Here is a 13,004-nt window from a genome sequence, read left to right as displayed (position 1 = left end):
TAGCACGAGAGCATCAAACAGATGAAACAAAAGATCTGATTAAACAAGTGATGACTAAAGATTAGTAAAAGAATACACTACAACTAAATACAGGATGGAACAATGGCTCCAGAGTTGTGTTCAGAGCTAAGCTGAGTAAGTAGCTGGTTGTCTGGACACCTATTCAGCAAGACCCCCCATGTGAACAGATGAACAAAAAAACCAGTAAGCAAATTCTAGAGTTACAGTATACATGATAAAAAAAAGTAACATGGCTGATGAGCTAAAGAGGCGGACAAAAGTACAACACAGTCATATCACTCAGCAGCAGGCTGCCAGCCCAGCAATGAAGAGGAACTTGGGTAATTTTCTATTAATAGTCAGCGCTTCAAAACACACACAGCTCTTAAGACAAGCTGCTTGATATGTACACCTCGACTCACTATCATAAAAGAAAAACAAAAAAACACAGCTGTGGTTTTTGTTATACCACACCTTTCGTTTCTCTACTTTCTGTCTTCTCTCTTCAACTTTCTGTACCTCCTCTCTCCAATATCTACTCATCTGTTTCCCACCATCTTTCTTTTTCCACCCCAGTTTCTTCCTAGACATATTGAGTCAGGTCCTTATGCCTTGTGGGGAGCAAAATTTAGGTCATGCAGTTTCCATTATTTAGGAGGGCGTCCAAATGCCCAAACACTGTTGCTAATGACAACAAACCATACAGTCACTGCAAAACATATGACGGGCTGCAATGGCATGTTTGTTCTATAGGTCAGGACCTGAGTGTTTCTGTCGACCATAGCAGGCTGGATAAGTTAGAAACATTTTTTCAGGGATTTGAAAATGTAATCTGACTGCAGTTAGCTGTTTTTCTTCATAATCCCCTCAAACACTATTCAGAGTCACAAGAGATGACTAAACAATTTACACCAGAAATAAAGAGAGAAAAGTCTTTCGCAGATCTTTAAAGGACCAGCACTTCATAGCCAGCGCCCTGTCATTATATTTACTGTAATGCTGACCAAATAGTACTGCATTTCCAATTTAAAGTTCAAAAGGACCAGGATCAACAGTACCAGGATCTAATGTGTTATGGCCACAATATTCCCACCCTGTACTGTTCCCCGATGAGGCTCACAACAACAGGTTGGGTTGAGTTTAGAGGAAATGGAAGATTTCAATGGGCTGATGGAGCAAATGCTCAAGAACACAATAGTAAGTGCAATTTTTCTCTTGGGACAAGGTGTGGATCTCCACTTTCTTCAACAGATCACAGATATTCTCTCTTTCTTGATGTGATAATTAAAAAAATGTAATATACACGTCCACACACAGACCAGGGTTTCTGCAGGGTTCAACAAGTTAAAGACCTTTTAATACCACAGAGAAGCATTTTAATACTTTGATCATGGTCAAACTGGAGAGAGGATTTAAGTGTGATGGAAAACCCGTAGGAGCAAAGGGGCCTAGAATGATTAATTATTGTATTACATGTATCTGTAGTTCATTTACATAATGATTTAATTGATTAAATTAACCTGATATAGACCCAGATAAGTAGCAGAAAATTGATGGAAGGATTAACCAATGAAATAATTATAATTATCAATTAATTATTTAATTATTCAATTTAAGGTAAACACAAGAAACTTGTAGCACAAGTTTCTTGTGTTCACCTTAAATTAAATAATTAAGTTAATTTAAGTATTGATAAAATTGACACTTTCCCATTATGAGTCAATGCAATAGCAGTAGAGGCAGTTTTAATACAGCTCTGATGGTGAAACATGGTTAAACAGGACTGTACTTGTGCACACAAGCACTGCTGAAACAATCCCGCTTTTTTTTTTATGTAACCTCTCCCAACAACCAGCTCTGATACAACACAGGCCACAAATACTCATTCTCAGCTCCCGGAGGAGCCGCATCGCCTGAACTTCTGTCACCATCACTGAAACTCTTTCCATCTACAGCTGAGGTCAACCCTAAGAAGACTGAAAGAAGACCAACTCGGTTGCCTGACTGTTTTGGTGTTTTGTGCAACTTGACCTCCTTAAAACCTTTAGATCATAAGACCTTGTCATCCCACTGAGACTAGACACAAACAATACACAGCAGAAACCAAATACAGGCCAATATCCATTTTCAAATCTGTTTGTAAACCTACAGTATTGAATGGGTCTCCAGAACCATAGGACCATGAAACAGAACTGATGCATAAAGACCAATTGACAGGTCCAGCTGAGAAAACAAACTTTAGAGAAATGAAATCTACCATCATGCAAGAAATGATGCATTAATGTTTAAATTTGTTTCATTGTCATGACATTGTGAAACATCCACAATGATGCTCTGTGGTGAATGTGGCAGCATCTTTACTCACAAAGCGCTGCTGAGTAGATAGGGGTGTGTGTGTGTGTGTGTGTGTGTGTGTGTGTGTGTGTGTGTGTGTGTGTGTGTGTGTGTGTGTGTTCTACTCTCCTCTGACATGCAAGTCTCCCATGGAATATAGTCTCTGTTCAGTGATGCACTGATAAATGAGAAATTTGGTCAATTTGACTGTATAATGGAGTTTGTAGGTTGGCAGGTAAATCCATAAAGAAAAGTGTAAATGAAAAGCTGATCTTAAAATTTGACATTGACTTTTTTTACAACGTTCTCCTCCGTTTTTCTGTCAGATCCTTGCAATAGAGCTGCACAGTAACAACAGTAGCAGACAGTGTTACCATGTTTATTCAGTTTTTTAAGATGATGTGATGATCCTACGTTCTTTGATCTCAACTGGCTGTCTTACAAAAGCTAATTCCTACTACAAGAAAGAGACCAGACTAGAAATAGAGCAGTGTATCTGCAAGTTCAGTGACTGAAGTGTATTTGTTTCGATATCACACCCACAATCTACCATCTGCTGATCAAGACACAACTACCAATCCAGTGCAAGAAAACAGTTTTATACTGCAGCCTACACAAAAATACAGAGCATGTGGAACAGTGATTTTGATGAAATGTACATATTAACCTAAGTAATCATTTAAAAGAAGACGCATTGAACTCTGATACTTAGTTGTGACTTCATTATTAAACTGCTGAATGATGATTAACCCACAGAATTTCAGTGATCAGAGGACTGCAAAGCACATAGCGTGTTTGCCTATGACCAAAATATTTGTAGCAAGTTCGTCTAAAAGTTAAAAACATTAGCCTGTTGGCACTGCACTGTAACAGTCAATATATCAATTCACAATACATGCTTCTGCAGCACTTTTTAGCAGCTGAGTGCTGAGGTTTGTCCTTGCTAGAGGGGATTTCCTTACTTTCAGTAGCTGATAATGTAGACCACTTTGACTGGGAGTAGGGCTGGTTTCCAGTAATGTGTGTGTCTGTGAGTGCGTTCTAGTTAATGGAATATAGAAGGACATACTGATGGATAACCGTCGCCAGTGGTCGTCCGTCTGCTAGCAGGAGAGGATGCCCACATGCTGTGACTGACTGGCTGTGAGCTGGAACACTGCTCTAACACAGGAAACACTGTGTACGCCATAAGCAACTTCCTGTGAATGTTCTTTGCTATGAAGCACTCGGGGGGGCTGATTCCTTCCAGGGGTCAGGACACTAGAAAAACTGCTTCAAGACATAGAAACGCTGTCTCTGTTTGCCTTTAGAAACAGATCAGGGCCTCAGTGACAGATGGGTAAGGTTCCATATCTCAGCTCAGTCCCTCCATAATAACACCATGGTGACTAGCATTGGCTGCTATTGAAAACTGCAATGTCAACATTTCCCTGTGTATGCAAACAGCTTAATTGCACGGTATCTGTGTTTAAAACAGTATAAAAGCTCTGAGGTCCAGGTGCTGTTTGATTAAAAAGGACAGGTTTTGATCCTCAGCCTGCACCTACTTGACCATGGCCTTATCTGATGGGTTCAGCCTGGTCTCAGATTTCTCTTTAATTCCCTCTAGCTTGGTTGGGTTGAGTTTCATTTTGTCCCCTATCCCAATCTGTCTAAATCAGATCATGTGAAAGTCCTACACACACACACACAAGCACGCACACATACAGAAAAAGAGTGACTATTAGTTATGTCCATTACAGGCCACAATAAGTGTAATGAAATGTATGTCAAAGATTTGTCAGCACCACATGTTGCTGAAATGTTTTGAATTTGGTTTTGATAGAAGTCATGAATTACTTTATGCCCCTTTGGTCTTATTGTTGTCTTTAACAGTCTGTTCCCGCCCACGTGTTCTCACTTTCACTGATATTCATTCATATTCTCTCTCTCTCTCTCTCTCTCTCTCTCTCTCTCTCTCTCTCTCTCTCTCTCTCTCTCTCTCTCTCTCTCTCTCTCTCTCTCTCTCTCTCTCTCTCTCTCTCTCTCTCTCTCTCTCTCTCTCTCTCTCTCTCTCTCTCTCTCTCTAGTATGGGCGTGAGTTTGATTGACATCTCTCTCCATGTGGGCACAGGAAAAATGTTATCGTTGTAAACATGGCATTTCTGGAGTATGTGATACAAGGTTAACTACGACCATGCTTTTCTGTTCAGCTCAACTCTAAAAAATCTTGATTGAGTTAAACCACAGAACAGACCTGCTCTGTCCTGTCTCGCTAATCACATCATGTTTTAATCCTTGTGCTCTCACTGACATGACTGGTTGATGGTAAGTGGAGCAGGGTGTTGAAAGGGGAAAAATCTCTTCTGTTTGTAAAATGCCATCCACCACATCTCTTTCTTCCTCATTTATTCATTAGCCTATCACTTTGAGCACTCTCCAATGCACACGGCAACAAATTCTTTAACTTACTACAAACTAAAATCTAGCAATCTTGTTGTCAGACAAAAGAGATCTGATACCATTACTCACATGGACACAAACTCAGTTCAGTCTCAGTTCAGCTGTCCCCACAGAAGCTGAGGAAAGATGAGAAACAGGAAGCTGCTTTTTAATTTTGGTTAAGTCACATGATCAGTCAAAGGAAGTTGAGACATCCTTTCTGAAATTCTTTAAATCCCTTCATGCAGTGTTTGAGTTGAACACCTAAGGGATGACGTGTGTTGTGCTGCATTTAGAAGTGCTTTATTGCTCCATTTATCTTTTGTAGTTGTAGTTCCACATTGTATGCTATGAAATACCCTGCCCGTTAGGGGCACTACATCAACTTAATTCGCGTATGCTAATACATACATAGAACATGGTGTGACAGCTACGTGATTTGACGTTGAGAACCAAAAGCAGGTAGCTATATATGAGCTTTTGTCAGTACTCCTTCGTAGTTCTACTTGTAGAATTAATGTGCCACAGAAGTGACAATCTTGAGGACAGAATAAAAGTCACTGTGAATCTCAGCTATTTTTTTAAATACCAATACTATTATTGATGGAATAAATAGTAGTTAGTATTAGTGTGGCAACATATCAGTCCAGTCACAGTGTCAAGTCATGATAAGGCAGATAAGATTCAATCCTAAAGGAAACCAGTGATAAAATCTCTCCTCAATGAGGAACAGAGCAAATAATGTTCATTTAAACCCTGTTAATGTAGTCTGGGGTGAGTAACCTTTTATCATAATCTTTTTGTTTTTTTTCTATAGCTCAGTGAGCCATAAATCCATAAAGTTTCCTTCTCAGTGATAGTGTGCAGTGAAAGAGCTTTGAAGTTAATATGGAGGTCCTCATTCATAAAAGCAACCTTTGACTTTTTCTGTCCTTTCAAATACATTTCTACCAACAAGGTCATCAGTTTCACATGAACATCTGTGTGCTTACAGAGTAAAACATACAAGACACTGTCATTACTGAAACAATATTGATGAGTATTTCAATAAAACATTTGGATTTTGTTGAATGTAAGACCAACATAAATAAATTGATGTTGTTCACTCCCTGAGTCTCACTGACAGGGGGAAAAGCAGTTGAAAATACACAATTTAATCAAACAAGTCTGACTTACTATGTGCCACAACTAGAGAGAGTGTGTGTGTGTGTGTGTGTGTGTGTGTGTGTGTGTGTGTGTGTGTGTGTGCGTGTGTGTGTGTGTGTGTGTGTGCGTGTGTGTGCGTGTGCGTGCGTGTGCGTGTGAAGTGAAGTGAAGTGAGACAGAGGTCAGACAAATCCTACAACCCATGTGTCAGTCCCTCTATCTGTCAGAAAATTGGAGCTATCTCTTTAGGTCAGGCTCCTAGTTGTGTGAACTTTCCCAGAAGTCTCTGTGTTAACAGTGAGGCTCGCTGTGTGTCCAAGCAGAGAGACAGTATGCAGGCCTTCCACAGATCATGTGCTGTTCCTTGGCAAAACTAACTGGAACCTTATTTAGCTTCTCAGGACTGGCTGAGAAACCCTCCTCTTCAGCTGTACAGCTGAGGTAGATGAAAATCACTGACTCCTCAATACTTACTACTAAAGGGTGAACAGTACATGTAGGGACATAAAAATATTAATACATCATAGAGTTTGCAGCTTTCTTTGAGTGAAAAATATACTATAGTAATATTTTTAGTGTGTGAGATGTGTAACTTTTTTTTATGGTGAAGAAGGGCACACTTTGCAAAAGCAATTGACTTACAAAAACACTCAGATAGGATTCATATAGGTAATAAAATAATTGACTAACCAGGGTAGCAACTAATAATAACCTCATGTCACTTGGAATTAATGGAAATGGTTTGCTCAGTCTCTGAGAGGTAGATGTGATAATATGCCAGACTGCTTATGGGGACTGAGGGGACTTCAGTCACTTTTAATGAGTGGAGGCAGATTTACTGCGATAGGATTAGGCCTAGCTAAATCTGAAATCAATCTTATTAAAAGGTGCCCACAAGCCGCTGTGACAAACTCTAAAGGCTGAACATTTTCACTTCTGAGTCGGACAAAGCGTGGCCAGAAAACAGAGGCAACATATCAGACAGGCTGATTATTCTCATGCAAAACCGGGACTTCACATGAGCCATCTAATACACATCTGAGCCAGACACTTTAAATACTCAGCAGATGAAGGCGACAAGGAAAATATATCTCTTTTACTGGTATAGATCAGTCAAAAACAGCCCAAGTATCAAGTTATAGTTTAAAGCGTTAACATGTGATGACTCTTAAAAGCTACAAGAGTTACCAAACCGTGTGGTATTCTGCACCTGCTCCAGTATCACAATATTACCATCAAACTTTAAATCTATATAACTCACAAACTCTCAAAAGACTTCTTACCACTTCAGTAGACAGCTCAGACTTCCCTGAAGAGACGAATTAATTCCGTTTTCTCTGTTTAGGCGACTAGCTATAGACTGCTCGCGGTTCACTCAGTGCGACTCTACTCACTAACCGACTATGTAAAAAGAGCCGAAAGGCTACGATACGACCGGCAGGCGAGTATCAGCCGGCTAGTGGCCGGAAAACAAGCCCAGTTAACGGGTGAATACAGTAGATGCGATTCGGTCAGCCCTGGGCTTGTTCGCAAAACTTCACAGATTTTTTTTTTTTGCTCCCCTTTGAAGGTAGACGCAGAATCACTTGATAGAAACAAAGCTGCTCAAGAGAGCTGAGTCAAGGTAGAACAAATACGGAGGAATATCCGGTGTCATAAATTTCAGAATAAAATTCTAGTGGTCCGTTTTGTTTGCACATACTGTATATTAAGTTGTATCGATTAAATAAACCTAAAAAGTAATCTTCAAACTTGCTTGACAGGACAGTGTGTCAAGTGAGATATGAAAAACTTGGTCAGAACAAAACCATGACCTGAAATAAACCACATCACAGTGTCATGGTAACACTGTGTCCTACATGAGGCATTTTTCATAGAAACAATAGTTTCTAATTTGTAAGTATTACATTATAGTGTGATGGTGGCAAGGAAACGTTTGAATCATTGTAGATACAGCCCCCCCCCCCCCCCCAATCATCTACTATCCATTTACAATAACACACTGAAATTAACACAATACACTAAGTTACAGTTGCTTCAGTGGTCAAAGGTGGAAGACTGTAGCTTTGCTGCTCAGATCTTTGGAGTTGAAAGGAAGATACACATTTATTTGTGTAATTCTATACATGATATTCTTGATTGAGTAACCAAATCTGGGTGTGGCATGATCATTACACAAAAAGAGCAAAGCAAATTTGTCACCTGTCATTAAAACCACCTACTTTTGAAAATTGTGTTCATTACAGTCATTTGATTATTTATACAATGTTGTAAGAAGCAGATGTAGTGGGAATTTAATTTAAATGAATTTAATTTTGCTTTTATTTTGTAGAATAAAATTCTGTTGGAGGAAATCGGGCTCTTAGCATTCTCAGGTAACCTTACAGAATAGGAAGTTTTTAATTTTAAATTCTTTGTACTGAGGATTTCCACTGTCCCTTGTCCGTTGTTTTTCTATCATCATGCACCAACCCCAACTTTAGACTGTCATTTATTTCCAAAACCTATTTTCATTTTTTTTTTTTTATATTTTATTAGTTAAACATAATATTCTATTGGGGTTTGTGTGCAGGGTTTAATATATCATTGGCAAAAAATAAATTTTATAGGCTAATGTTGATTAATAGCGTTTCCATGTGGTTATGGTGAACATTTAGGCCCATTCATGAATGACTTTAGTCGGAAGACTTAACTCATTTACCCGACTTAACGTTAAAGGCTGTTGATTGTAATCGTTCAACCGCACATGAGTATGCTACTCCGTCAATTGCAGACTGCATAAAATCCATTCAGGATGTCACGGGTGCCTTGTATCCAACTGCCGGTCTCATTCAATGAATGACGTCATTCTACTCTCAGATAGTGTGTGTGTGTGTGTGTGTGTGCGTGCGCGCGTGTGTTTGTGTGAACGTGTGTGTTACAGGGAGGGGTGGGAGTGCTTTTAGATAAAACGGTGAGCAACATAACATACACATGCAGTGTCATTTGAAGGCACTGAAGGTCCATGTTTTTGAAAAGGAATGAATAAAGTTCAATTTTGAAGGAATAAAATAAAAATCCAAGAGCTTCAAAAATGTGAATAAATCTGAGAAATTGGAAAATGTTTATATTTTGTAAATTGTGGAACTACTGACTAACAGTTGTGTAAAAAAAAAAAAAAAAAAAAACTTAATACAGTAGTTTTGATGGCAACAAAATGTTGTACCCCATGCTCTCCTTTGTGAGCTGTCTGTTGTGTGCAGTCTTGTGTCCTAGCAACGCAGGAATATGCCATTTGGGGGTGGCCCGGTTATAATTAATATTAGTTTTATAGTAAGTCAACGTTTTGCTTGGACCACGTGTATATGGAACCATTCTATAAACACAAATACACTTCTTTATACACATGTAATGGTTTTGGTGAGTAGAAGTCGTCCTAATTTTATCTGAGGAATTCCGGACTTCCCTCTTCCAGTTGTAATTACGTGGCCCACCACTCTTCCGCCAACAAACAGCTCGTCGTTGAAGAGGCAAGTTCGAAGCTAAGGCAACAGTAAGTTTGAGGAAAAGCAAACACAATATGAATTTATACTTTTTTTAGACTGTGTGCATCTCCATGAAGTTTTCTTTTGACTGCGTTTCTTTTTCGGTGTTGCAGTAAACTGCTGTCTTATTACAAGCGGCCTGCCTCTGCTTCAAAATAGACGATAAAGTTAGCAGTTGTCAGAACACACACGTAGTTAAGGGCCAACCGTTTAACTGTAACTCGACAGTTTAAGTTTACGATGAATATTATTTTCACCACTTAGAAGTTAATTATCTACTCAAAGTTCATTTGATATAATTATGTAGCACTGTAGAGTCCTATATGGTTAGCTGCGTATGGAAGTTTTCCCCCTCAAATCATGCCCTCAGAGTGAAACAGGTACCAGGTGTCCTGTAGCTAATTAACCGCAATTGTAATCAGTTGGTAATTTTTACAGGTAGCCATTTTATATTGCAGCTGTGTAACATAAGTATGCTAAATGTTAGTTCATCAACAGGACGATTGTACTTTGAATATACAACAAATTACAGTATAGTTCATTTACGTGTATTTATTTATTTGTTTGAGTGTTGATAGAATACATTTATGCCGCGGTTTGTGTTATTTATTTATTAGTAAGTGATGTTGGCCAGTGCCAATGTCAAACGATATAAAGAACAACTTTAATGCGTTTTCGCTTAATGGTAATTTAAAAATTCTATGGTCTGTAATTATTAACAATATTTCAACTATTATGTTTGTTCTGACATCAACAATTATGATACAGTTAAGATAATAAAGAGATACTACTGTATAATTGTTTTTTATGACTTACATTTCTCTGCTTTTATTCCTCATTGATAACGAAATAATCTTGAAATTTCTAATAATTATAACTTTCAGCCTCTTGTTTCTTCTCCACAGCGGATGGAGAACTTTATCCTGTATGAGGAGCTTGGGGCAGGCAGTAGCTCTGTTGTCTATAAAGGAAGAAGGAAGGGCAATCTAAATTATGTGGCCATCATCTGCACCAACAAAGTCAAGAGACCTGAGATCACTAACCATGTAGGATAGTGCTTTAAACTTTATAAACTTATTAAGACATCTATCACATTTTCAATCATTTTTTTATACTAATAATATTGTTTTATGCAGCCTGATGAGACCCGAAATCACCAACCATGAAATAATGATTTAAAGATTATTAAGAGCTATATTGACTTAAAACAAGTATGATCTCATCAGAAAAATAGCTTTACTACAATCACTTATTTTAAAAACCATAGCTTTTGAGCCTTTAATAAAGAATACTTACTCTTTATGTGTAAATCTTTGTTTCTGTTCCCTGTTAGGTTCGTCTCAGTCATGACTTGGATCATCCAAACATAGTATGCTTCTATGAGTGGTATGAAACAAGTAACCACCTTTGGTTGGTGATGGAGCTCTGTACAGGTCAGTAATTATTTCTGGCACGCCTAATAAGCAGTAATGCATCATCAAATGGAATTATCTCATTTATTTCATCCATCAAATGATGGGAAGTGAAAAATGCATCTTATTGTAGCTTATAAGTGGCATGTTTTTTTTTTTATATGTGGGAGGGTTTGTTGGTTTTTAAAACAATGCAACAGGTGTTAGTATGTAAGTAAGTTTCTTTGTCTCTCTCTCTCTCTCTCATGCTTGCTCTCTTGTCTGTCTTTCCATTTTTTTTAATCTTCGTTAGGTGGTTCCATGGAATCTGTGATTAGTCAGGATGGTTGTCTATCAGAAGATGTAGTGAGGAGATTTGGATGGGACTTGGTCAAAGGACTGAAACACATCCATGAATTAGGAATCATTTTCTCAGACTTGACCCCTGCTAAGGTTTGCATTCATGTATGTAAGACTGTCAGTATAACAGCATAATTATCATTATCTTATGGATACAGTAACACTCCCTTTATCCCCATAGATTCTACTGGATGGTAGTGGCATCCTGAAGTTTGGTAACTTCTGTCTGTCCAAGGCAGAGGGAGAGGCACTGGAGGATTTCTTTACCCAGATCTCTACATCTGAGGAGTCAGGGGAGGGAGATGGCAAAGAGAACTTTGACAAGATGAGGAAAAGATTACAAGGTCAGATGGCCATCTTTTAATCATGTTGGCTCTCTGTGTATTGCATTATTGATTGATGGAGGAGCTAACCAGTAGATTAGCAAAGAGGAGTCCAAAGATATAAAACTTTTTGATGGATGCAGTTGAATTGAGCTTATATATGCTGTAGGGAACAAATTAGCAGCTGGGAAACACATGAACAGACAGCAAGGATTTTATGTGACAGACAGGGTGGAAAAGCCTTCAGGGGAAGACTACTGGCCAGATGCCCAGGTTTGCAATAACAGGAGATGTATTTTAGGTCATAACAAAAACACTACTTGTGTGGGTGAATTCAAAATGACATGAGGAATAAGGGGATGGAGTAGTTGTTGTTATGAGATGGTGATCACATCAGAGACTAAAAGCTGAGTGTGGAATTGTATTCGATGCTAATGAATAATAAAGAATCCTACTTACCATCAGTAATTTAATTTATTGGTTTAACATCAACCAATATATTGATTAGACTCCACAATTTACCACATGGTAACCAAGAATACAAACAACATCAGAACATCTTTATTCATTATGAGGATTAATATCTTGTTGTACTATTTTTGTCTTTCATCATTACCATATGTGTATGATGTATATTTTCAGGTTCTCCAACTTACAGTGCTCCAGAGGTTTTGCAAGGATCAGAAACCAATATAAGCTCTGATCTCTGGGCTCTAGGGTGTATACTCTACTACATGTACACTGGTATCCACATACACACACATGCTGACACATGCATACATTGAATATGATTAAGTGCACATGAGTATAAATTCATTTAAGAATGTTTGTTTTTCCTTTTTAAACTATTGTATATCAGGCACCTATAATTCATGATGATAATTAAGACAATTCTTTATTAGGAAATATAATGAAACTCCTAAAACTGATGACTATATTCTGAAACACTAAACTGCAAAAAGGTGAAACATTACACCAGTTATTAGAAAATAGGATACATTACTGTGCTGTATTGTAAACCTAAACCCAGACTGACTTTGTTTTCCAGGTAAACCGCCATTCTTTTCTGATAGCTACACTGAACTGACAGAGATGATTTTATATCAGGAACCACCACCTCCCAGACAGACAGGTAATACGTACTCTCTCATATACACACGCTCATATGCTTACTGTTTTTTTAATTAATTAAAAATATCCTCTCTGTTTTTTGTTAGTGTTTTCAGTCGGTCCTCCCAGTGATGACTTTCAGAATCTTCTGAAAGCCTTGCTCAACAAAAACCCAGAGGAGAGGTCAGGTTTCTAGACACACGCACAGGTCCAGCACACACACACTATTCTACTCCTGCTGTTACTACTATCATCACAACATTTTACAACATTTCATCACATCAACGCTGGAAATCTTGGGGTAGCCTACTTGATTTAATTACAATTACAATACAACAGCCTCCCTGTGGCCCTTGAGGATACGTTTTATAGCAAATGGGTGGGTGGGTGGAAAC

The 13,004-nt window shown here is 38.3% G+C and overlaps 1 protein-coding gene across 3 annotated transcripts in view; it reads left to right on the top strand.

Annotated features, from left to right (window-relative positions):
- The first annotated feature begins 9,382 nt into the window (after window positions 1-9,382).
- The window catches only part of ulk4 (unc-51 like kinase 4), an 88,363-nt gene continuing 84,741 nt past the window's right edge, over window positions 9,383-13,004 (top strand). For all 3 annotated transcript variants that reach the window (XM_056379922.1, XM_056379923.1, XM_056379921.1), the window contains exons 1-8: window positions 9,383-9,433; window positions 10,331-10,471; window positions 10,759-10,858; window positions 11,130-11,269; window positions 11,358-11,520; window positions 12,142-12,243; window positions 12,548-12,631; window positions 12,717-12,792. In XM_056379922.1, coding sequence (XP_056235897.1) covers window positions 10,334-10,471; window positions 10,759-10,858; window positions 11,130-11,269; window positions 11,358-11,520; window positions 12,142-12,243; window positions 12,548-12,631; window positions 12,717-12,792 — 803 coding nt within the window. In that variant the 5' untranslated portion in view covers window positions 9,383-9,433; window positions 10,331-10,333. The remainder of the gene's footprint in view (window positions 9,434-10,330; window positions 10,472-10,758; window positions 10,859-11,129; window positions 11,270-11,357; window positions 11,521-12,141; window positions 12,244-12,547; window positions 12,632-12,716; window positions 12,793-13,004) is intronic.

Source organism: Seriola aureovittata, chromosome 7, assembly GCF_021018895.1.
Source record: "Seriola aureovittata isolate HTS-2021-v1 ecotype China chromosome 7, ASM2101889v1, whole genome shotgun sequence".
NCBI lineage: Eukaryota > Metazoa > Chordata > Actinopteri > Carangiformes > Carangidae > Seriola > Seriola aureovittata.
Note: the sequence above shows the minus strand (reverse complement) of the source record. Positions and strands in the feature narration are given on the sequence as shown.